Here is a 24084-nt window from a genome sequence, read left to right as displayed (position 1 = left end):
TTGTCAAATTTCGCTCTTTTCCTCCTGCACACGAGGTGGAAGTACAAGGCACCTGGCATCCAGAGACCTTGATTGAGTTCACTTTGCCCTTTCCACCTGTGTGAGACCTTAAATGGGTGCTTGCCCTTCTAGAACCTATTTCTTCATCTGCAGTGTAGCCTGACAGTATGTACTTCTCAGCGTAGTTGTGAGAGGTAAACAAAATAAATGCCTTTCTGAAAGCCATGAACCTCTACACAAGTTCATTTGTGGAATTCCTTTGAGATACCGCCTGAAGGCTGGGCACGGTGGCTTATACCTGTAATTCCAGCACTTTGGGAGGCGGAGGCAGGCGTAACACCTGAGGTCAAGTGTTCCAGACCAGCGTGGCAAAACCCCATCTCTACTAAAAATACAAAAATTAGCCACGCGTGGTGGCAGGTGCCTGTAATCCTAGCTACTCAGGAGGCTGAGGCAGGAGAATTGCTTAAACCCAGGAGGCGGAGGTTGCAGTGAGCCAAGATCCCACCATTGCACTCCAGCCTGGGCAATAAGAGCGAAACTCCCTCTCAAAAAAAAAAAAAAGGATACCACCTGAAGCCAACCGAGTCTTTTAAGACCTGGCACTGCTGCCCACTGCACCCTTCAGAGTGATGTAGCTTCCTCAGCCCTTGCCACCCACCAGTCACTCTTCCCTCTGCCATCACACTTAGCACCTGCTGTACACAAAGGGCCATTGTGGGCTCCCTGACCGCAGGGAGCTTACAGTCTATCGAGAAAGTCAGGCCTGTAGAAAGAAGTGGTCATTGTACAACAGTGTGACTGTGCTTAATGCCATGGAACTGTACACTTACAAGTGGTTAAATTTATGCAAATATACATACAAGTGGTATATATATTTTACAACAATGAAAAAAGTTATATATGTAGGAAAAAATCTAGAAGGATTTACATCTAACTAGTATCAGTAGTTATGAATAAAGGAGTAAGAATCTGCTTTGGTAGAAAGAGAAAGTTGGCCAGGCGTGGTGGGTCATACCTGTAATCACAGCATTTTCGGAGGCTGAGGTGGGCAGATCACCTGAGGTCAGGAGTTCGAGACTAGCCTGGCCAACATGGTGAAACCCCATCTCTACTAAAAATGCAAAAATAAATTAGCCGGGCATGGTTGCAGGTGCCTGTAATCCCAGCTACTAGGGAGGCTGAGGCAGGAGAATCGCTTCAACCTGGGAGGCGGAGCTTGCAGTGAGTTGAGATTGCGCCACTGCCTTCCAGCCTGGGCGGCAGAGCAAGACTGTCTCAAAAAAAAAAAAAAAAAGTTAACAGTGAATATGATAGTTTTGTTACACTATAGTGATGCAGTTTCCTTTTCTAAGGATTACTGGTGGTTGTTTTTTTTTTTTTTTTCATTACCCCGGTTCTATAGTTAAGCAAGACTTAAGTATTTTTTCTGTTCCCTAAAAACCTGGTTGTTAAACCCTGCATTCATTAAGCTTAGGAGTCAAAACTGATGCCCTAGAGGAAAATAAATGTTTTAAATTTCATATAAAGAAAACTTTTTACAAGTCAGATGTGAGCAAAAGTGCCATAGAGACATGAGAGAGAGCATGCTGGATCCAAAGGTGGGGAGATTTCAGCAAAGCCTGAAAGGATCCGAGAGATCTCAGGAGGCAAAATGGAAGGAGGACACCACAAAACAAGGAGGGGAGGGGCTGCCCTAGGGTCAGAGAGACACAGAAATGGAAGGAGGAGCCATGAGAGAGCCAAAGCCCAGAGTTGGTGGCCAATGAGGGACAGGTCAGGGAAAGAAGGAGTCAGAATGACTTCCCAGGTGTCTTCACACTTAGGGCCCAGGTTCTCCGGCATGAACCCCACCCTGGGACTCTGGGCAAGTTCCTTAGCTCTTCTGCTACAGCCTGCCCTGTGAAGTGGGGATAACCACAAGAGGTTGTTGGGAGGCTAAAAACCATCCCAGGAAGAGTGCTCGGAGCAGGGGCAGATGGCAGCTGGCAGCACCGTCAGCCCCACCCCTGCAGCTGCCCCCCCATGAGTTTGCTTTGCCATTTCCCACCTATGTGAGACCTTCAATAGGTTCTTGGAGGGTGAGCACCCATTTGGTGTGCAGAGGGGCCCTGATCCAGAAGGAACCAGCTGCCAGTCACGTTTGGCCAGACTGGTCCAGGCCAGTAGCGCTGGGAGGCAGGAGTCCAATGTCCCTCCCATGCCCACCCCAGGCTCTTGGTGACTTGCACTGGCTCATGCACACATCCCTCTTACTCCGAGTCTTTCACTGGTGTGCCCTGGTCGGGAAAGCCTGGCACCAGGCCCTGCCACCTCTGGTGCTCTCCCAGCCCTGCTTCCTGCCTGCGGCTTGCCACCGGCCTCCACGCCATTCCTGACGCTGTCTCCTCCAGTTGATCCCTCAAAGAACCATGGCACTGTCCCCTACCCCTCCAGGCACTCCCAGGGCTGCCTCTGGTTTCCCTTGGGTGAGGAATTTCTCCTTCCTGCCGGATGTCCCATGGTGTACCTCAAATTCAGGAGCTTATGGGGAAAAGGAAGGAAATGATTCCTGTCCCTTTCGACTTCTGGGCTCCAGGGAGGGAAAGCTATGTCCTGGTTTCTCTCCTCACCCCTTGCCTTAGGTTGGTGATGCAGAAACAAGGGCGCTTGGTCCCCAGCAAGCAAGATGGCCCTGGGCACCCTGCCTTTCTAACAAGGGCAGGCAATTGGCACAGGCCCTGAGAGTAAGCCAGCCTGTCCCCTCTACAGATGCAGACAGAGCTTCGCACAAGGCCTCATCACATCCCGAGACCTCACTTAGCACGCATGGCACAGGCACCATTGAGGCCTGTGCGGGTAGCGGGCACAAGGCACAGGGAGAGCAACAGGTGACCACAGTGAATCAGGGTCTGCAGTGCAGACAGGAGGGGCCACCCTCCCTGAGGGAACAGGCAGATTGTGGGGAGGAGCTCCCGGCACAGGAAAGAGTACCCCAAGGTCAGGAGGCAAGAAGGAGGCATCTGCATCCCAAAATGTCCAGCAGACGTCACCAGCAAGTGGGGTGAAAGTGAAGGGTTTTGAATTCTGCCCTTGACCGTGGGGCTTTACACTATGGGCAGGGGTTTCTCCAGGGGGGCCCTCTGTGTGCTGTAGCAGGAAGGATGCTGTCCTCTCACTTGGATCCTAATCATAAATTCACATGAGCACATTTTGTGGTGAGATGACAGAGCGTCCAGATCACTTGGAATTGCAAGGGAGTGGGCGGAGGCCCCAGGCATTGGCGGTTACTGGGAGCAGCTCTGCATTGTTCACATTTCTCTCCCAGAAGCTCCAGGGGGCCAGGGCAGTGCCAGGCAGAAGAGGGGCCCTTGGCTGCTTTCACTGCTTGAGGGCAGCCAAGCTTGCTGGGAAATTCACACCATCTTCAAATGCCTTACAGCTCTGCTGGGGCATGGCTGGCAGGCCTTGCCGCCTCCTCATTGACCCACTAGGGCTCCCAGCCTCTGCTCATTTCTCCAGCTCACAAAGCCTTCCCTTTGTGGTTTGAATGTCAGTGTCCCTCCTCCTCTCAGAGTGATTTTTCCTTATTTGTTTTGTGTTCTTTTTTTTTTTCTTTTTTGGTAGACATGGGGGGTGGGGGTGGCAGTCTCACTATGTTGCCCAGGCTGGTCTTGAACTCCTGGTCTCAAGCACTCCTGCCTCACCCAAAGCGCTGAGATACAGACCTGAGCCACAGCGCCTCGCCAGTTGTTTTATATTCTTTATCTTTTTACCTGCTTGCCTTTTGTAACCTGGGCTGCATTAAATTTACTCCTACTTGTGAATAAATGTGAACCCTAACAATGAATTTAGTCTATCCCCAGAACCTTCAGTAGCAAGCATCCCTATTTCTACATTATTCGTGTCTACTTAAATTACCTTTCAATTTCTGCCTCTAAAAGAAGAGAGGAGTTTTGTGTTTTGTTAATATACCACCCTTTACCCCTTGCATTCCAAATCCCTCATTGATCAGACATTTAACTTGGTGCTGGGATCTTTCGCTCTGCCCACCCCATTTTCTTTTGTGTTTTTTATCTTTAGGCTTCCAGAAGGCTTGTTTCAAGTTAGCAATTCCTGATAAGGACAGCCCTTTTGTGGGCTGTGAGCTCCCTGCATCACTTAACTTCCCACTCTCTTCATCCTGCACCTCAGGCCCCTGCCGCAGCCATCCTTTTAGCAAAGTTTGTAGGCAGAGTCTGTGGCTATTCTAAGACTGATGATTCTAGAAGATTCTCCTGCCTTCTTCATTCAGTTTTCAGAATGTGGAAGTCCTCATGGAGGTGATGGGCTGTGAAACCGTTCCCCAAATTCTCCACCTTAGAACTTGGGGTGTTCCTCAGAGTCTCATGTCCATTTGTCACCATAGAAGAACGCAGTTTTTCTCCCCAGCTTAGTAACTGTGTAGGATTTCTTTTTTACTTTTTTCTGTATCCAGTCTCATCCATTACTGCGTAGGACTCTCTGAAGAAAGTTTTTTCCCAGCCTGCCTGTTAGACAAAGCCCAAGGTGGAGTTCCCACCGTGGGAGGGTTTGGAGGGTTCAGGCACCCGAAGGGAAGGGGGCAGGAGAGAGAAGGATCCATGCTGAGCGGGTGCTGGCAGGGAGGCCCAGGTGTGGGGCCTGGAGGTGAATCCCCCGGACGATGCAAAGAACATGGCGGGGGGGTGCTCGAGAACTGTTTGGGTATAGGCCAGGCAGGCAGGCTGGGGAGGCAACTGTGGAGATTCTGAGTTGGGAGAGAAGAAGAGCCAGAGCCAACCTGGAAGGAGGCTCTGAGGCACCATGTGCCTCTTTCCGGTGAGAGAGAAGCAGGTGAGGGAGTGAAGGCACAGGCTTTGGGATCCCTCTTCGGCCCTGTCTTCCTTCCTGACACCTCAAGCAAGGGACTACCCCTCTCCAAACCTTGAGGTTCTCATCTGTGAAATGGGGGCTTGTCCTGGCTCTTGGAGTGTTAGGGGCAACTCACAGGACTAGTCAGCTCTGGGCATTCCTAAGGACTTAGAGAGGAAGAGCCCACCTGCCCCATAGTGGGGTCAGTGCCTGGAACTGTCCATAGTGCCCCTCTTCCAGCCAGGGCTTAGCAGGCCTGAGCCATTCTAGGCTCACAATTCCCTCCTCCTATTAGAGAGCATTGAATAGGCTCGATGGTGTCCCAGAGCACCTCCTGTCTGTCCCGAGTTAACCCTCTGCTTCTCTCCTGGCCACCCCTTGGGTGGCCCCAGCAGCCTCTGGGGATTCCTTCCTGCTCCCACTCTGGCCTGTCTCCAAAACAGCCCTGGGCCGGCCTCCTGCATCTTGGCCCTTCTCTTTCCTCCCCTGAACGCTGCTAGAGCCCCAGCAGGTGTCCCTCCTACCATCTGGTCACCACATCCAGGCTCACAGACCTGGTGGCTTCACTCCCTCACCTCAGCTGGCTGCTCAGGACCCGCGATCAGGCTGAACCCCCTCACCTGCCTCAGTGCCTGGCCTCAGCATCCCTGTGCTGCTCATCTCTGGCCATGCTCGCCACCCTCTGCCAGGAGCAGTCTTCCTCCTCTTGTCACTTCTCCTTGACATCGTCCACCCAGCTGCTGCTCCTGGCACCATCTCCTGAGACCGGATCTCTGGATGCCCACAAGTCCCCATCTGGATTCATGTCAGGACAGCGGCCAGGGTTGTCCCTCCACTTACTAGTGGCCCTAAACTGTGAGGCCATGTACCTGCTACATGGTGCTTGCAGTTGGGCACCTTTATTGCTGGTGCTGTGGCCCCTTTCTGCTGACTCTGACATTTCTCCCCAGGGTGAAGCCTGGAGACCCTCTTGCCCTGGCCCAGCTGCAGGCCCCCGGGATGCTCTGGGCATGTCCTCTGGAGCCCCACAGAAGAGCAGCCAGATGGCCAGTGGAGCTGAGGAGACCCCAGGCTTCCTGGACATGCTCCTTCAAGACTTCCCAGCCCCACTGAACCCAGAGGACCCTTGGCCATGGAAGGCCCCGGGAATGGTGCTCAGCCAGGAGGAGGTGGAGGGCGAGCTGGCTGAGCTGGCCATGGGCTTTCTGGGCAGCAGGTAAGCCTGTGCAACCCAAAGGGGACAGGGAGCGAGGGCGCGGCGCCAGGGCCTACCAGGGATGTGGTTGCTGTTCCCCCATACGTCTAGCCCCACATGGGGATCTGCAGCCCCAGATCCCTATGGCAGCACTGTGTGGACTTCCTGTGGCTGCTGTGGCAAAGCACCACACACTGGGCACTCAAAGCAGCCGAAGCTCATTCTTTCACAGGGCCGGAGGCCAGAGTCCAAGATCAAGGTAGTGACTGTGCCATGCTCTCTCAAAGGCTGTAGGGAAGAGTCTGCTCCAGGCCTTTCTGTTAGTGCCCGGCCTTGACTTCCTGGAAGTCCTTGGCCTGTAGACTCATTCCTCCTAGCTGGCCTTCTTGCACGCAGCATCTCCCTGTGTGCCTTCACACCTCCCCACCTGCTCTGTGTCTGTGGCTCCTCCTCTTGTAAGGCATTTTGGACTAGGGGCTGCCCTCTTACAGTGTGACCTCATCTATATTTCTTTTCGTGGAGAATGGGGTCTCGCTATATTGCCCAGGCTGGTCTCGAACTTCTGGGCTCCATGGATTCTCATGTTTTTGCCTCCCTAAATGCTGGGATTACAGGCATGAGAGAGTGCTGTGCCCAGCCAATGTGACCTCATATGGACATAACTAATTACATTTGCAAAGACTTTAACTCCAAATAAGATCATATTCTGAGCCACAGGGGGCTGGGACTTCAACATACCTTTTTGGGGAACAATTTAATGCATAACAGGTGATAAGCAGTAAGTCCTGTTTCTGGTGCATGTGATGGATGAGGAGGCAGAGGTGGGTAGATGAAGATGCTGGCCTGAGGCCTTATAGTCAAGGAGTGGCTGGGCCACATGGCACCCCGGCCACCATGATCTGAGAGGTAGTTGGCGCTGTCCCCCTTCCACAAGTGAGGAAGCCGAGGCACAGAGAGGTAGCACAACCAGCTTAGCAGATTTTGGGGAAGATAGAGAGTTATGTGTCCACCAGCAGACAGTGTAGCTGTCTCCTAGGCTGACCTCAGAGGTCCCTTCCTTAGAAGACCATTGCCCTCCCCTTCCATTTATTCATTCATTCTGGAAGTATTTGTCCCAGGAAAGATGGTGAAGGACAAGGTCTCTTCTCGAACCCTCTCTGCTCAGATAGGGTCTTGGAGTCAGGCTGTCTGTCTGGCACAGGGGACAGCTCATGGAGGTGAGCAGGCTGGTGGGCCACATGCTGTTTCTGTGAATCTAGTCCCTTGCTGAGGGGATGTGCCCATGGTCCCCAGTCCCAGCATTACCCAGATCACCTGAAATATCACCTGAAGCCATAACAGGCCTCAGCTATAGCTCCCTCTGACAGAGCCTCTGTCCTCAGTGCTGCCTCAGTATCCCCCAAGTGTGCACTTCCTTTGCCCCTTCCAGCAAATCAACTCTGTTCCTGACACCGACCAAGGGCCTATTTTCCTTGACCACAGGCCCCAGCAGTCAGTGACTTGTGCTCTCCCTGTGCGGCATGGGTGCAAACGTTGCTAAGTGTCAGCCACATGCAAGGGCCATGCCACCCAGCATTCCTCACAGCCGTCTAGAGCTCAGGAGGAAAGGCCCAGTGACCACGCTCCATGAGGTCGTGGCATGCGCAAAGGGTGTTATTGGCTTGTTTTGAGGAAATATTTTAGAGATGTGGCACAAAGTGAATCGGCCCCCAGTGGTGGAGCAGAGTGGGCCCAGCGGGGGTGCCACGCATGGGAGGTGAGGGAAGGCCCCACATTCTGCCTTCTTGAGAGGAGCAGGTGGCACTCTACAGGGAGCAGGGGAGTCCAGACCAGGGAGTTCTGCAGCCACTGGGTCTTCGTGGAGGTGGCATGGGGCCATTGCTGCCCTGAGGCGAAAAGCCAGGCCCAGGACAGAAGACTTGATTCACCTTGGCCCAAGCGTGAAGTGACCAGGCAGAGCCAAGTGGTGCCAGCCCCAAACTGGGAATCAGGTGGAAAAGCCGTCCCAGGGAACGACAGAGCCCAGGGGTTTGCTGGACCTGCGTGGGGCACAGGTGCCGAAGACAGACAGGCCACAGCACCGGGGTGACACATCAGCCTTCTGTTCCTGGGCAGGGGGAGAAGGGCGCGGAGCAGGGCCCCAGGGAAGGATCCAAGGTGGGAGGGCCTGGAGGGCTCAGGAGTGAGTAGGCAGTGCAGGTGACCTGCCCAAGAGGGCCCTGAACCAAAGTTGGGGTCAGTGCTGGGGACGCAGGGGAGGGCAGTGGGTTTTGGGTTTGATGCGGGAGCAGCCGGACTTGAGCAGCTGCTGTGTGAGCCACCTAGTGATGGGTGTGACCAGGAGGGGCGAAGAGCTCACAAGCCTCCTCAGCCCCCGGGAACCCACCTTACATGTTGGACTAAAATGGAGTATTTGAAGGTGTTATTTGTTCCAGCCATCGTATTGGATTTATTTTTTAAGTTAGTTTTGTTCTTTTCTAGCACGTTCTTTCACACGCAGGTGTGGATGTGCATATGTGTAGTCAGCACTTGGGGTCTGAGTCTCACATGTTGTGTACACTAAGTCCAGCTGTCCACACATACGCACTCACATGTGCTCATACATAGTCACAAGTTCTACCTCCCAGCTCTGCTTGTGTCCCAGCCTGAGGATGGGCTTTTGGGCATGAAGGGCTTTGAGCATCTTGGTCCCTGAGCTCTTTCACAGATTGCAAAAAGCATCCTTCTGGAGGCTATCCAGGAGTCACAACACCTGGTCTGCAGGGGGCTGTTTATGCCTCGTCTCCCCTCTTGTTTGTAGCCTCCTGTCACATACTTGAGTCCCTGAGCAGTGCATACCATACACTAATGATTTGAGTGTGGTTTTCATCTCTGCCACTAGATTATAAACCCCTTGTAACAGCCCCTGCCCCAAAGTCAGTGAGACAAGTTTCTCAGGCACCTGGGCCTTGCACACAACTTGGCTTGTCCCTGGAGCATCTTCTTGCCTTGTGCAGGAGCCTCCTCTGCAGGGACCAGAATCAGGGTGGATCTGCATGGTGCAGTGACTCAGGGCTGAGGGCCTCCAGGGCGTGTCCCAGGCCAGACCCTGGGATGAGGCAGGAGCTGTGTCCAGGAAGGGGATGATGGTGGCCCTTGGCCAGGCATTGTCTGGGTCCCCACAGCCGGAAGTTGCCTCCCTGCCCCCAGCAGCAGTGGCGGGTGGGCAGGAAGCTAAGGCCTGGCCTCACCGGGACCAAGGGGAACAGGCGTCCCTCCTCTCTGCTGTGCAAAAGGAAAACCCAGCAGTTGGCAGGAAACCCCCAAATGGCAGAGGAACTCATTTCTCGTGTCTTGGCTGGTCGTTTTTCAAAGGCAGTTCCAGAGGCTTCTTCCATGAGTCACCCTTTCATTTTAAAAAATCAGGAATCCGCTGAGCATGGTGGCTTACGCCTGTAATCCCAGCTACTCGGGAGGCTGAGGCAGGAGAATCACTTTCTGAACCTGAGAGGCAGAGGTTGTGGTGAGCCAAGATCAGGCCATTGCACTCCAGCCTGGGCAACAAGAGCGAAACTCTGTCTCAAAAAAAAAAAAAAATCAGGAATCCATCCCGGTCGATTCCTCAGAACATCAGTAGATGCCTGGGGTGCGCAGCCCCCATGGAACAAGACCTGCCAGCCTGTGCCATTGGAAGGTCCTCGCCTTCCAGCGAAAGCCGGGAGTGTCAGCCCAGTGCAGAGTTACCTCGTCACCCCAGGCATGCCCCCCAGCCCCCACTCTCAGGGACAGGCACACAGGGGTGAATGTGTGTCATCCAACTTCCAGGGCCCCCACTGGGTGGGAAGGCAGATTTCAGGGGTCAAAATGCATGCTAGAGGCCATAGGGCCACTGAGGGAGTGACCCCTTCTGCCCAGAAGAGCCAGGGATGGCTCAGAATTTTAGACACTTCTCCCCACAGCCCTCCTCAGCCACAGCTGGCTTCAGTGTCCCTACCTCCAAATTTCTCCCCCTGATCTGCCCCGTGGCTGTCTTTTGCCCTGCCTACCTGCTGAAAGACGCTAACCCAAGGTTAACATTTCCTCCCGTCGGTTCGCTTTCAGCTTGCTGCGACCTCCCTTTCTACCCACTATACCTCCTCGACTGCTCAGCTCTGTTCTGTGACATTGAAAGCAGTGACCCAGTCTCACTTCTTAAAATGTTTCCTTCGTGGCACCCAGAAGGCCACCCTTGGGGTCATCCCCACTTTGCTAGCCATACTCTGGCCCTGTTGGACTCAGCCCCCTATCCTCATTCATTCTGAAGCTCCATCTCCGGCCTAGACCATGTTCTTGCAGGCCCTCAGGCCTCTTGACCGCTGTGGAAACAGAGCCCATTGCCCATCCCCTGCCTGATCCTGTTCCATCCCCATCAGGGTAATTAACTGCACCACGAGCCTCCTAGTTGCTCAGAACAGAAACTTCAACACTGTCCCTGCCCTTCCATCTATACTGCCCTACTCTGTCCGCTCCTGTTTGTCTCCACGGCCCTGCCCAGCCCAGGTCTTGGACTCTCTCCTCTAGACAGTCATCCCCTCTGTGCCAGCCCACCCTCCACACCAGGGTCAGAGAGGCATAAAAGCCTCATCTGATCATGCCATGTCCCTCTTCAAACAGACCAAAGGCGGCCAGGCGCGGTGGCTCATGCCATTATCCTAGGACTTTGGGAGGCTGAGATGGGAGGATCACTTGAGGGCAGGAGTTCAAGACCAGCCTGGACAACATAGTGAAACCCCACCTGTACAAAATTTTACAAATTAGCTGGACATGGTGATGTCTGTAGCCCCAACTACTGCCTGTAGCCCTAACTACTCTGGAGTCTGAGGTGAGAGGATCTCTTGAGCCCAGGGGTTTGAGGCTGCAGTGAGCCATGATTGCACAACTGCGCTCCAGCCTAGGAGACAGAGCAAGACCCTGTCTCTAAAAATAAATAAATAAAACCCAGACCAATGGCAGTGCTTCCCTGTTAGCATAAAGCTTGGCCGGCCCTGTTCCCACAGCCCCTCACCCTGACAGCCCCTCACCCCAGCAGCCCCTATGGCCCCGTCCCGTCAGGGACCTCATGGACCACGCACAGCCACTTCCTCTGCTGACAGCCCCTCACCCTGGCAGCCCCTATGGCCTCATCTGCTCAGGGACTTCATGGACCACGCACAGCCACTTGCTCTGCTGAGTGTGCCCATGGGTCCCACAGCCCAGGATCAGTTTCCTGGAGCTGCTGTACAGATGACCACAGACCCAGCAGCTTAAACAACAGAAGTGTGCCTCATGGTGCTGGAGGCTGTCGTCTGAGATCAGGATGTTGACAGAACTGGCTCCTTCTGGTGGTTTGTGGGCAACTCTTGGCATTACCTGGCTTGTAGGCTCATCCCCCAGGTCTCTGCCTCATGTTCCCATGGCATTCTCCCTGTATGTGTGTCTGTGTCCAAATTCCTCCCTCAACTCAGAGCGTCTTGCTCTGTCGCCCAGGCTGGAGTGCAGTGGCACAATCTTGGCTCACTGCAACCTCCACCTCCTGGGTTCAAGCGATTCTTCTGCCTCAGCCTCCTGAGTAGCTGGAACTACAGGCACGCGCCACCACATGCAGCTAATTTTTGTATTTTTAGTAGAGACGAGGTTTTACCATGTTGGCCAGGCTGGTCTCGAACTCCTGACCTCATGATCTACCCACCTCGGTCTCCCAAAATACTGGAATTACAGACGAGAGCCACTGCACCCGGCCCAAATTGCCCTTTTTTTATAGAGACATCAGTCATTGGAGTAGGGGCCCAGCCTGCTGCAGCATGACCTCAACTAATTCCATCTATAATGACCCTGTTTCCAAATTAGCTCCATTCTGAGGTACTGGGGATTAGGGCCTCTGTATGAATTTGGTGGGGGACACAGTTCAACCCAGAACACTCCCCACCCTCCAGGGTCCCCAACTGGCATGGGTGATTCCTCTGCCCTCCTGTGGCCAGGAGCTGTCATCAGCATGGATGTCAGGCAGTTTACTTGATCATCAACAGCCCCCTCCCCGCCAGCCCCAGGCCCAAGTTTGGTCCAGCTCCCCACCAGATGGTTGCGCGTCTGCCTCTGCCGTCGTGTGACCTTTCTGTCCTAGCTCCCCAAGGAGAGGGGCTGCCCTGCTGGCCGTTCTGACCCCTCAGCATGTGGGCTGACAGTTGGGGAAGGGGTGCTAGGTGTGGTCTCCTGCTGGGTGCTGCCCCTCACTTCCCCCTCCTCATCCCTAGGAAGGCCCCACCACCACTTGCTGCTGCTCTGACTCACGAAGCAGTTTCACAGCTTCTACAGACAGACCTTTCCGAATTCAGGAAATTGCCCAGGGAGGAAGAAGAGGAGGAGGAGGATGACCAGGAAGAGGAAAAGGCCCCTGTGACCTGTGAGTTCTCTTTCTTCTTAGGTGGCCCCAGGGCTGCTTAGCAGGCAACAGACAAAGGTTGAGGACATTGTGGGGAGCCCATTGATTGGGGTCCCTAAGGGTGCTGGGGCCCTTGCTCACAACAGCAGCAGAATCAAGCAGCAGAGAAGGCTTGGGGCCCCAGCGAGGTGGAGGGTGGCGGTCACAGCCCTCCACAAGACACATGGTTCCCAGTCAACCCACGAGGCAGGGGTGAGTGGTGCAGACACCCTCCTGTGTCCTGTCTAACTGAAGTTCCAGAGCAGCCCAGGAAATTAAAGATGCTTGTCCCGTTTCACAGAGGATCTCACAGGCGATCTCTGGTCACGCAGCCAGGTTCAAGTGCCCTCAGTGTTGTAACTCGGTTAACATGCGCCCAGGCAGGTGAAGTCAGGGTCAGCCAGGTGGCATGCCAACAGGTCTTGGGGGACAGCAGCGTGGTCCCCTCAACACTCAGGCCCCCTGCCTCAGCTGCCCCAAGTCAGGATTCTGTTGGGTGGAGAAGCTCTACGGTGTCCGTGAGCCCCATGGTTAGATGCTGGTGGAAACTTGTCTGTCAGCCTGCTCCTGGGACAGCCATAAGCACGGTGTGGCCAGGGGAACCCAGAAATGGAGAGGGCTGCAGAGCCATTTCACAGAGGATCTAATCATTAAAAAGCAGGACTTTTATTTCATGTGACTTTCTTTCATTCTAGTAATTTCTTTTTATTATATTTCGCCAAAGTGTTGGTTGATGTTGGACCAGAAATACAGGGAGTGAGAATCGCAGGCTGCAGCAGGGGTGCCACAAGGGGGTAGCAACGCCCCACCCAGCTGAAAACTTGTCCCTGGACAGGCCAGCAGGCAGCAGAGTCGCAGTGGATTTTCCCTTCCTTGCCATTTCCTGTCTGCCATTTCCTTTCCTTATCCTGTTGTTTCTGCATTAATGTAAATTCTGCATTACTAGTGCATGCGTGCATCCAGGGAAAAGCAAGGAGCAAGGTGGGAGAAGAGAGAGAAGGCGAATACCCGAGGCGGCCAGCATCAGTCGGTGCCGGCTCTCTCTTCCTCGCTGTGGTCTCCTGCCTCCGCCCTGGCTCCCTGCCCGCATTCCCTGGGAGCGCAGCCTTGCCTTAGCCTGGGAGACAGCTGTCCACAGTGACAGGCCGCCATTGTTCTCGGCCGAGCCAGCGGGCTTCCGGCTGGTGGCAGCTGCTGCTCCCCGGCTTTGCGGCCCCACCAAGGGGGCGCTGCCACCGCCCCGCCCCGCCCCGCCTCGCCTGACCGGCCACTGTCTGTCCACGCGGGAGACAGCGCCACCTGCCGGTGAGAAGGAGTGTTGCCACGCCGGCACCAGCCCAGTCCTACCCCCGGGGCTCCTGCAGGCCTGGGAAGGCGGGAGGGCGCAGCCAGAAGGAAGTCTCGCCTGTCGCTGCTTCCCTGTCAGAGCGCCTCGCATGCAGGCCTGCCTAGCGGCCTTGATCATGCGCTCCCTGTCACGGAAGTAGAATGTAGTCAAGTTTTTGGACTCCAAGGCATTCTAACAAAATTGCGTCAGAGTGGGGATTGTATTGTAAGAATCGCCGCTCAAGGCGGCGAGTGGCTGAAACCTCTGTGTGGCTGCCAGTCAGCCCCTCCCCGGTGACTGGATCAGAGCGATTCCCGAGGTTGCAGGGCTGCAGCCCTTGGTATGGGGAGTCTGTGGGCCAGGCAGCACTGCCTCAGCCGCTGGCCTTTGCCTGAGTAGAGTCTAGGCTAAGCGGGCTGTTGGAAATAGCAGTAGCACCCGGGGCGAGACCGTGAGCTGCAGCGGCAACCGGAGTCTCCCCCACCCTGAGCTCAGGCCTGGTAAGCACTAGGAGCCCACAGTTTCCAGAGGGAGTGAGGAGGAGCCCATGGCATTTAGGGGCAGTTTTCTGGGCACAGCGGCCCTCAGATGAGAGGAAGAGGAGGCAGCGCTGCAAGGACTGGCGGGACGAGGGGTTTTCCTGCTGGTTTGCAGGGGATCCACTGGCCAAACTTGTGTGGAGCTGCCTTCCCTGAGCTGGGCCTGCCCGAATGAGTTCTCAGGCCCCTCCTGCACCCACAGCTTTGCCAGTCCCCAGTTCTTGCCAAATGCTTGAATAGGCCCCTGTGTTGGCTATGGCAGCAGCAGCTGACTCTGGATGCCCCCACTCCTGCCTTGATGCATGAATTCCCAAGGACCTGTTTTCTGTGACCTGCTTGCATAAGCCCTCCTATTCATGGTTATTCCTCGATGGCCCCTTCTGGCATCACCCCTTCTCCTTTTCTTCCACAGCCTCCGCTTTTGGGCAGGAGCTCTTTCTTTCTCAGTTCCCCATGTCCTTGGAGTGTAGCCTGCAACACTCAGCTTCTGCCCTGTTTTCTATTACTTGGCTTGGAACTCCTGCCCTTGGCTGTCTGGCCGTGGCTCACCGTGCTTGCCACGTGCACCTGGGCTGGCAGGAGTTCCAGGAGAGTTTGTGCATTGAAGTGATTTGAGTTCCTGAAGCCAGAGCCCCCATGGTCTCCTTTGGGCCTGTTACTGGTTGATCTTTTCTTAAGAAGTCAGGCTTAGGTAGGATTTGGGTATTTTTCCTTTTCGAATGAATAATGTAGCTTGTATTATTTGTTGCTACATAACAAATTGCCCAAAATGTAGTGGCTTAAAACAGCAGACATTTATTCTCCCAGTTTCTGTGGGTCTGGAATCTGGGAGCAGCTTAGCTGGTTCTGGTCCAGGGTCTCTCACCGGGTTGTGGTCACACGGATGCCGGCTGGGCTGGAGGGCCTGCTTCCAAGGTGGTTCCAACACACGGCCATTGGCAGGAGGCCTTGGTCCCGTCCCATGTAGACTCACCATGACGCTGCTTGAGTATCCTCACAGCTCAGATTGAGTGATGAGAGGGAGGGAGGAAGAGAGAACACACAAGGCCGGAGGTGCAAGGCCTCTTTGTTTCGTAGCAGCTGAAGAACACGCAGTCACTGCCACTCTCTTCATCAGAAACAGCCAAGTCCTACACTCAGCAGTGAGAAGTGAGCTCCACCTCATGAAAGGAGAAGTCAAAGAATCTGTGGACATGCCTTAAAGCCACTGTCATACGAGACTAACACTTGTAATGAAACATTGGGGAAGTATTAAGAAAGCGTACTTCAGGAAAACGTTGTCCATGGAACTGCCACCTGCAGACTCACTCTGACTCCTTGATTGTGTGCTGTTCCTGCCTTTTTTTTTTCTGGCCCTGGTGGTTTTCATGGACTTGTGGTTAAACTGCATATGTAATTTTCCTCCTGTTTTCACTTAGTATCATGACATAAGCATTTTACATGCTTTTAAACTCTATAAAAATCATTTTTTAGTTTTCTGTTTTAAGAGACCAGGTCTCCCTCTGTCATCCAGACTGGGATGCAGTGGTCTAATCAGGGATCCCTGTAACCTCGACCTCCTAGGCTCAAGGGATCCTCCTGCCCCAGCCTCCAGAATAGCTGGGATTACATATACCACCACACACATGCAGCTAACTTATTTATTTAGTTAGTTTATTTTTTTTGGTTTGGCGGTGTGTGTTTGAGACAGAGTCTCGCTCTGTTGTCCAGCCTGGAGTGTAGTGGTGCAATCTTGGCTCACTGCAACCTCTGCCTCCTAGGTTCAAGCGATTCTCCTACCTCAGCCTCCCAAGTAGCTGAGACTACAGGCACATGCCAACACACCCAGCTAATTTTTGTATTTTTAGTAGAGACGGAGTTTCTCTTTGTTGATCAGGCTAGTCTCGAATTCCGGACCTCAGGTGATCTGCCTGCCTTGACCTCCCAAAGTGCTGGGACTACAGGCATGAGCCACCGCGCCCTGCCTGTTTGTTTTTAAGAGACAAGGTCTCTTTATGTTATCCAGGCTGGTCTTGAACTCCTGACCTCAAGCAGTCCTCCCACCTCAGCCTCTCAAAGTGCTGGGATTACAGGCGTGAGCCACTATGCCTGGGCTAGTTTTTCTTAATTTAACTTTTTGTTTTGAGATAATCATAGCTGCACATGGGGTTGTAAGAAATAATACAAAGAGATTCCATGTACACTTTACCCAGTTTCCCCCAGTGGTAACATTTTGCAAAACTATAATAAAATATCACCACCAGAATCCTAACATGGTCAAAATACAGAGCAGTTCCATCACCAGGATCCCTCCTGTCACACTTTTAAAGCCATCCTTATGCCCCCACCCCCGCAGACCCCATCGCTAACCACTGGCAACTACTAATCTTCTTGGCTTCTACCATTTTATTTCAAGAACACATACAAATGGAAGCATATTATATGTAACTTCGGGGGACTGGTTTAATTCTCTGGAGATTAGCCCAGGTTGTTTGATGCATCAGGAGTTCATTCTTTGCCATTGTTGAGTGGTATTCGAAGGTATGGGTCGACCACGGTTTGTTTAACCATTTCCACATTGAAGGACATCTAGGCTGACTCCAGATTTTGGCTGTTCCAGATAAAGCTGCTATGAACATTTGTGTTCAAGCTTTTACGTGAACAGTCTTCATTGTTCTGGGATAAGTCCGCAGGAGTGCCACAGTGGGATCATATGGATATTTCATTATGAAAACCATATTTAATAGCAGCTTAATTCTTCATCAAGAGACTCGCTCATTATTATTATTTTTTTAACGGAATCTTGCTCTGTCGCCCAGGGTGGAGTGCAATGAAATGATCTCGGCTTACTACAACCTACGCCACCCAGGTTCAAGCGATTCTCCTACCTCATCCTCCTGAGTAGCTGAGATTATAGGCGACCGCTACCATGCCCAGCTAATTTGTGTATTTTTAGTATAGACGGGGTTTCATCATGTTGGCTAGGCTGGTCTCGAACTCCTGACCTCAGGTGATCTGCCCGCCTCGGCCTCCCAAAGTGCTGGGATTGCAGGTGTGAGCCACCACACCCAGCCTAGACTAGATATATAGTATTTCTAATTAATGGGCAATTATAAGTGATTCTGTACTTTGCCTTTAAATTATTTTTGTGTTTCTGATGTTTTTTTTTTTTTTTTTGAGACAGAGTCTCGCTTTGTCGCCCAGGCTGGAGTGCAGTGGCGCAATCTTGGCTCACTGCAAGCTCCGCCTCCCAGGTTCACGCCATTCTCCTGCCTCAGCCTCCCGAGTAGCTGGAACTACAGGCGCCCACCACCACGCTCAGCTAATTTTTTGTATCTTTAGTAGAGACAGGGTTTCACCGTGTTAGCCAGGATGGTCTCGATCTCCTGATCTCATGACCCACCCGCCTCAGCTTCCCAAAGTGCAGGGATTACAGGCACGAGCCACTGCACCTGGCCTCTGATGATTTCTTTAGGGTGGGTTCCCATGAGTAGAGTTGCTCCATGGTGGGGTGGGAGACTTCAAGGGACAAGCTACCAAAGTAGACATTTCTAATTCTGATAACAGGCTGCCATGTGCACATTATTGAGTTGATGTGCTCACAATGCCCTGGGAGGTGATGGGGGCTGTGCAGGCCCAGGTGGGAGCTGTCAGGGAGCCAGCGAGGCCTTAGCTGATTTGGTTGGCACTTACCTGACAATCCCTCCATTGTGCCCATCAGTGCTGGATGCCCAAAGCCTGTCACGGAGTTTCTTTAACCGGCTCTGGGAAGTCGCCAGCCAGTGGCAGAAGCAGGTCCCATTGGCTGCCCGGGCCTCACAGCGGCAGTGGCTGGTCTCCATCCACGCCATCCGCAACACTCGCCGCAAGATGGAGGACCGGCACGTGGCCCTCCCTTCCTTCAACCAGCTCTTCGGCTTGTCTGTGAGTGCTCCCGTCCATACCCTGGGGACAGCTTCGGAGGACCGGGGTGAGGGTGGGGGCTCCCCAGGTACCGAGAAGAGCTGCCCGCCAAGGCTGAGACAGGAGAGACACCTGTCAGCCCCTGAGCTTGCCCAGCAAGAGACTAAGAAGGGCAACAGTGTGAGTCTGTTATGAGGGAGGCCTGGGTGCCATGTTCCCCTGACTCCAGCACCAGGAGTCACCTGGGGCAGCCCCTCATTTCATGCTTGTAGCAACTCAGAACAGATGGTGAAACCGATGCTCCCGCGAGCTGTCCTTTTCCAAACCTCCCAGCTCATACACACATAAGCTGGGCAAAGGCCATACTGATTCTCCCAGACTCTACCCCATCAGTGCCTGGCGCCACGCCCCCCTGGGAGCAGCCTGGGTCCTGCGGGTCTGTGACTCCCACCGCATTCCCACCAGGACCCTGTGGACCGTGCCTACTTTGCTGTGTTTGATGGTCACGGAGGCGTGGATGCTGCGAGGTACGCTGCTGTCCACGTGCACACCAATGCTGCCCGCCAGCCAGAGCTGCCCACAGACCCTGCAGGAGCCCTCAGAGAAGCCTTCCGGCGTACCGACCAGATGTTTCTCAGGAAAGCCAAGCGAGAGGTGAGGACTGGCAGCTGGGCCTCGGGTGCAGTTTGGAGGCCAGTGAGAGTCCTGGCCTCTGCAGCGGGAAAAACGCCAAAGGGGCTGGTGGTGCCAGAAGGTCCTCACTAAACACTGCCGGTGGTCCTGCCATTTCTTCTTACAGTATAGGGGTAAAGGGGCTTGGTTCTCACCTGCCCCGATCCAGCATGCTAGGCCTCCAGGCCACACAGACCTGCCTGATGTAGAGGGTCTGCTGGCCTCAGGGAAGACAGCCTATGGTCAAGTGTTCCTGGGATTTTGTTTTAATGAGATATGGCAAGGTGACAGACACAGACTGGTACCTTAACAAAGAGTTTACTACTCACAGTTCCCGAGAGGAGGGGCCACGCCTCACAGGGCCATGCATGGGAAGCACTGAGGTATTCAGGACACAGAGGGAAGAGAGGGAAGCTGGGTTGGAGCCTTCTCTGCATCCTCCCCAGGTGTTTGCTGTCTCGAGGAATCAGCTGGCCTGGGAAGGGGCAGCCCCTCCAGGATCAGCAAGGCCCCAAGATGTCAAAGCATCGTAAAAGGGGGAATATGTAAAACGTGATTAATCTACTGCCTGCCTCCCCTTCCTCCTCTAGGCAGGGTCTCAGCAGACTACCGATGTCCTCTGGGAACACTCCTTCCTCAGGAGTTACAGCCACGTGTAGGGATGAGGCATTTGTTTCTGAAAGAAGAAAGAACACAAATGCATCGGGTCCCTCCTCTGTGAACTTATGCACTCTGAACCTCACCAGCAGAATTTCACTAGGTCCTCCTTGTAGCCCTGTGAGGTGAATACTACCATTGTACCCGTTGTAGACATCGGGAAACTGAAGCTCAGATTGCCCTAGTGAGAAGACACCAGGGGAAAGGTGCACTTTTGTCACACGTGCTGAGCACAGACCTTCATGGAAATCAGCAGAGCCGGGCTTTGCATCTCAGTAGAAAACCGTGTAGTCTCTGCAGCTGCAAGGACCCCAGTGAAAAGCAGTCAGGCCTCCACTCCTGGCCCCTCACCTCACCCCACCCCCCAGGAAGTGACAAAGGCCTCTGAGCTCAAGGCTGCCTCTCAGAGTAGAAAAGGGATTCTCTGAAGCAGGCATAACCGCTTTATTGAGGCTGAGCACAGTGGCTCATGCCTGTAATCCCAGCACTTTGGGAGGCAGAGGCTGGTGGATCACTTCAGGTTAGGAGTTTGAGACCAGCCTGGCGAAAATGGTGAAACTCTGCCACTACTAAAAATAATTTTAAAAATTAGCCAGGTGTGGTGGCACGTGCCTGTAGTCCCAGCTACTCGGGAGGCTGAAGCATGAGAATCACTTGAGCCCAGGAGAAGAGGTTGCAGTGAGTGAAGACTGTGCCACTACACTCCAGCCTGGGCGACAGAGCGAGACTTTGTCTCTAAAAAAATAAATAGCCGGGCGCAGTGACTCACGCCTGTAATCCTAGCACTTCAGGAGGCCAAGGCAGGCAGATTGCCTGAACTCAGGAATTCAAGACCAGCCCGGCAAAACCCCATCTCTACTAAAAACACAAAAAATTAGCCGGGCGTGGGGGTGTATGCCTGTAATCTCAGCTAGTCAGGAGGCTGAGGCAGGAGAATCACTTGAACCTGGGAGGCGGAGGTTGCAGTGAGCTGAGATTGCGCCATTGCACTCCAGCCTGGTTGACAGAGCGAGACTCTGTCTCAAAAAAATAAATAAATAAACATCTTTATTGAGATACAATTGACACGTAGTAACTGGTGCATATTTAAAGTCCACAATTTGGCAAGTTTTGGCTTATACGCATATACACCTGTGGATTCCTCACCACAGTAACGGGCGTGTTTATCACCCCCGGAAGCTTCATCCTGCCCTGTGTCATCCTCTGCCCTTCCCTGCCCACTCCCCAGACAGCCCCTCATCTACTTTCTGACACTGCAGACAGTTTGCATTTTCCAGAGGTGGATGTGAACGGGGAGCTGCAGGATGCACTCTCCTGTCCCTCAGTGTGAAGTTCAGTACGAGCCATTGCGTGGCTCAGCGGTTCCACCCATTTCTGGCTAAGGTTCAGCCTGCACCGCATGTGCCTGCAGTGCAGACCCGTTCCTACCTCCTCTCAACTCTCGTGGGCCCTCTCTCCCTGCAGCGGCTGCAGAGCGGCACCACAGGTGTGTGTGCGCTCATTGCAGGAGCGACCCTGCACGTTGCCTGGCTCGGGGACTCCCAGGTCATTTTGGTACAGCAGGGACAGGTGGTGAAGTTGATGGAGCCACACAGACCAGAACGGCAGGTAAGGGGATCCCTCTGCCCAGGCCCAGGATATTCCCGGCCCCCATCATGCTGGACCCACGGGGGAACCCCAGCCTGGGAACCTCAGGAAGTACTAATCCTGGCACCTTTCAAGAGGGAGGGCTCCCCACCTGACTTGAGTCCCAAGGGGTCCCACGTGAGCCGTTCCTGAGAGCTCTGTGGGTCACAGCTCTATGGAGCCCAGAGCTCCAGGGGAGAGCAGAGCCCTCTGCACTGACAGGCATCCCAGTGCAGTCAGCGCAGCCCAGTGCAGACCAGAGCCCGTTATACACACGGACAAGGAGGCCACAGGCTGTGGATGAGGGGGCCTCGGGGAAGTGACGCTGCCCCGGGACTGGAGGGAACCTGGCTTGGGGCTGTACTGAGTAGAGGCTACCTGGGACCCTGGCACTCAGGTCATTACCTGGACATGAAGATGACAGTCCCACTCAGACCTCTTCTCACAAGACTGTCTCGTCCATGTGTCTCCTGAGGTCAGATTGCGAGCATTTAGATACCATGGAATGACTGTTTATCCCTCAAACCCCACTTTTCCCACATGCTGCTCTCCACTAGTTATGTTGGATTAACCATGCACATGGTGGATAATTCTACATCAGCACATAGGAGCACCCATCCTTTCTTGGGGCTGTGGACATTGCATGCATCATGCAGTCCCTTGTGGGTGAGCACGAAGATCTTTTCAGTCTTTCGGTGTTGAAAACAATGCATCTGTACCTACTTTGTGCAGCATTAATTGCTCAGAGTCAAGTGTATCTGTATCTGTAGGACACATCCCCAGAAGTGGGATGGCTGGGTTGGAACTGATGCGTGTACAGTCTGGGTAGATTTGTCAAGCTGCCCACCTCAGGCCATGCCAGCCTGGGCTGGCACTACATGCCCAAGAAGGTCCATTTCCCCACAGTCCCACCAGCCTGCAGGATTCTTCCTGTCAGGTAAGAAGGCTGTCTTGGGGCAATTGTTAAGTTTGCTTTTCTGTTACAGAGTGAGTTTGAGCATCTTTTCTTTTTTTTTTTTTTTTTTTTTTTGAGACGGAGTCTTGCTCTGCCACCCAGGCTGGAGTGCAGTGGCCGGATCTCAGCTCACTGCAAGCTCCGCCTCCCGGGTTTACACCATTCTCCTGCCTCAACCTCCCGAGTAGCTGGGACTACAGGCGCCCGCCTCGTCGCCCGGCTAGTTTTTTGTATTTTTAAGTAGAGACAGGGTTTCACCGTATTAGCCAGGATGGTCTCAATCTCCTGACCTCGTGATCCACCCGTCTCGGCCTCCCAAAGTGCTGGGATTACAGGCTTGAGCCACCGCGCCCGGCCGTTTGAGCATCTTTTCAAAAGCTGAAGATCATTTACACAGCCTTTCCTGCAAACACTGTTTTTTCCTTTGCCTTTTTTTCTTACCAGTTTATAGGTTCCTTGTATATGTTAAGGAGGTTGGTTCCTTATCTGTGAATTGCAAATATTTTTCCATGCATCTTTTCTCTTTTATTTTTGTGTATGGGCTTTTGCTACATGGAAGTTTTATTTTTCTGTAGTTGAGTTGAGTAGTCTTTTTGTGGCTTCTGGGTTTGGAAAGCACGGCAGAGACCACCGGGACTCGATGATTGTAACAGTCAGGGCCAGCTGCATTCCTTGGCCTTTCACCGCAGCTTACGGTCTGGGCTGGGCCCCTGTACGTCCTCTCCCCATTGTACAGAGGAGAAAACTGAGGCTCAGTCAGTTGCCCAGAGCACACTGCCAAAGTCACAGATAGTCTCTGCCGCTCCCCTGCCTCCACTGTCGGCGAATTTGGCACCTGCTCCCTAGTGGGCTTTCCTCCCCAGGACGTGCAGTCAGATAAAATGTGGCCAAGTCAGGATTCGTGCTGGGCCCACTCCCACCTGCTGCTTGCACACCTGCAGGCTCAGCATTCAGCACCCCCTTAAAGCCCAGTGGGGACTTTGTTCAAACACTGCCTGAACCCTGCAGTATGGCGCCATGGCAGAGGATGGACAGATGGCCTTGCCTGGTCCCGACTCCACTGCTTCCAAGTCCATCACATGGGGGTCCCTGGAGGTTTGGGCTAAGGATTGTGTGGCCTAGTGCATGTGGAGTGCAGAGATCAGAGCCTGCACAAGAGAAGCACACACAAGTGTCTGTGTTCTTGGCTGCAGCCCACATGGGCCAAGGAGTTCAGATCCAGTGCCCCCCACCTCCCCTTCCCTGCCACCATGCTCTGTAGGCTTGGCCCCTCCTGCTGTGATGCTGATCACAGCCCTCCACCCTAGAGAATTCATCACAGATCCAGGCAAGGTTCTGCCACAAAAACAAGTATCCTGTCGGTTACAAGGGCAAGAAACTGGCCTCTACCTGGTGAGCTTCAACAGGGGTCCAGCAGCAGCCCAGAGCAGCTTCGAGGAGTACGTGGGGAGTTCATGGTGCTCTGCCTTGTTCTGCGGCAGTCTGAACAGTCTCCTGCCTCTGCACTCAGTTCAGCCTCCAAGCACTGAGTACCCACTCTGCACAGGATACTTTGTAGAGGCAGTGAGATAACACAGAACCCACTTCCTGCCTCTGAGTCTAATGGGGGAGCAAGAGGAGGGCAAGGACCTGGGTAGGATGTAGCAGAGAGATGAATGGAATGGAGTCGTATCTCAGGCAGATGCAACTCCTGCAGGCCAGGGGAGAGACCAGGAGGAAAGGGCAGGTTATGCTAGAATCAGGGCCAGGTGTGGTGGTGCGTCTCAAGTGATCCTCCCACCTCTCAAGCCTTAGGAGACAGGAGGGTGGCTTGAGCCCTAGAGGTCGAGGCTGCAGTGAGCTATGTTCATGACACTGCACTCCAGCCTTGGCAACAGAGCGAGACTCTGTCTCCAAAAACAACCAACCAACCAAAATCAGTGAGTAGGAGACTCATGGGGAAGTCCGGGAGAAGACCCCTTAGCT

General features: G+C 53.7%; 1 protein-coding gene across 1 annotated transcript in view; it reads left to right on the top strand.

Moving 5' to 3' along the window:
• PPM1F (protein phosphatase, Mg2+/Mn2+ dependent 1F) overlaps window positions 1–24084 on the top strand; it is a 33484-nt gene that overhangs the window by 970 nt on the left and 8430 nt on the right. Inside the window, exons 2-6 of the mRNA XM_010381772.2 lie at window positions 5802–6067; window positions 12295–12443; window positions 18028–18230; window positions 18675–18863; window positions 21003–21146. Coding sequence (XP_010380074.2) covers window positions 5862–6067; window positions 12295–12443; window positions 18028–18230; window positions 18675–18863; window positions 21003–21146 — 891 coding nt within the window. The 5' untranslated portion in view covers window positions 5802–5861. The remainder of the gene's footprint in view (window positions 1–5801; window positions 6068–12294; window positions 12444–18027; window positions 18231–18674; window positions 18864–21002; window positions 21147–24084) is intronic.

This window comes from Rhinopithecus roxellana, chromosome 13 (assembly GCF_007565055.1).
Source record: "Rhinopithecus roxellana isolate Shanxi Qingling chromosome 13, ASM756505v1, whole genome shotgun sequence".
NCBI classification, from domain to species: Eukaryota; Metazoa; Chordata; class Mammalia; order Primates; family Cercopithecidae; genus Rhinopithecus; species Rhinopithecus roxellana.
Note: the sequence above shows the minus strand (reverse complement) of the source record. Positions and strands in the feature narration are given on the sequence as shown.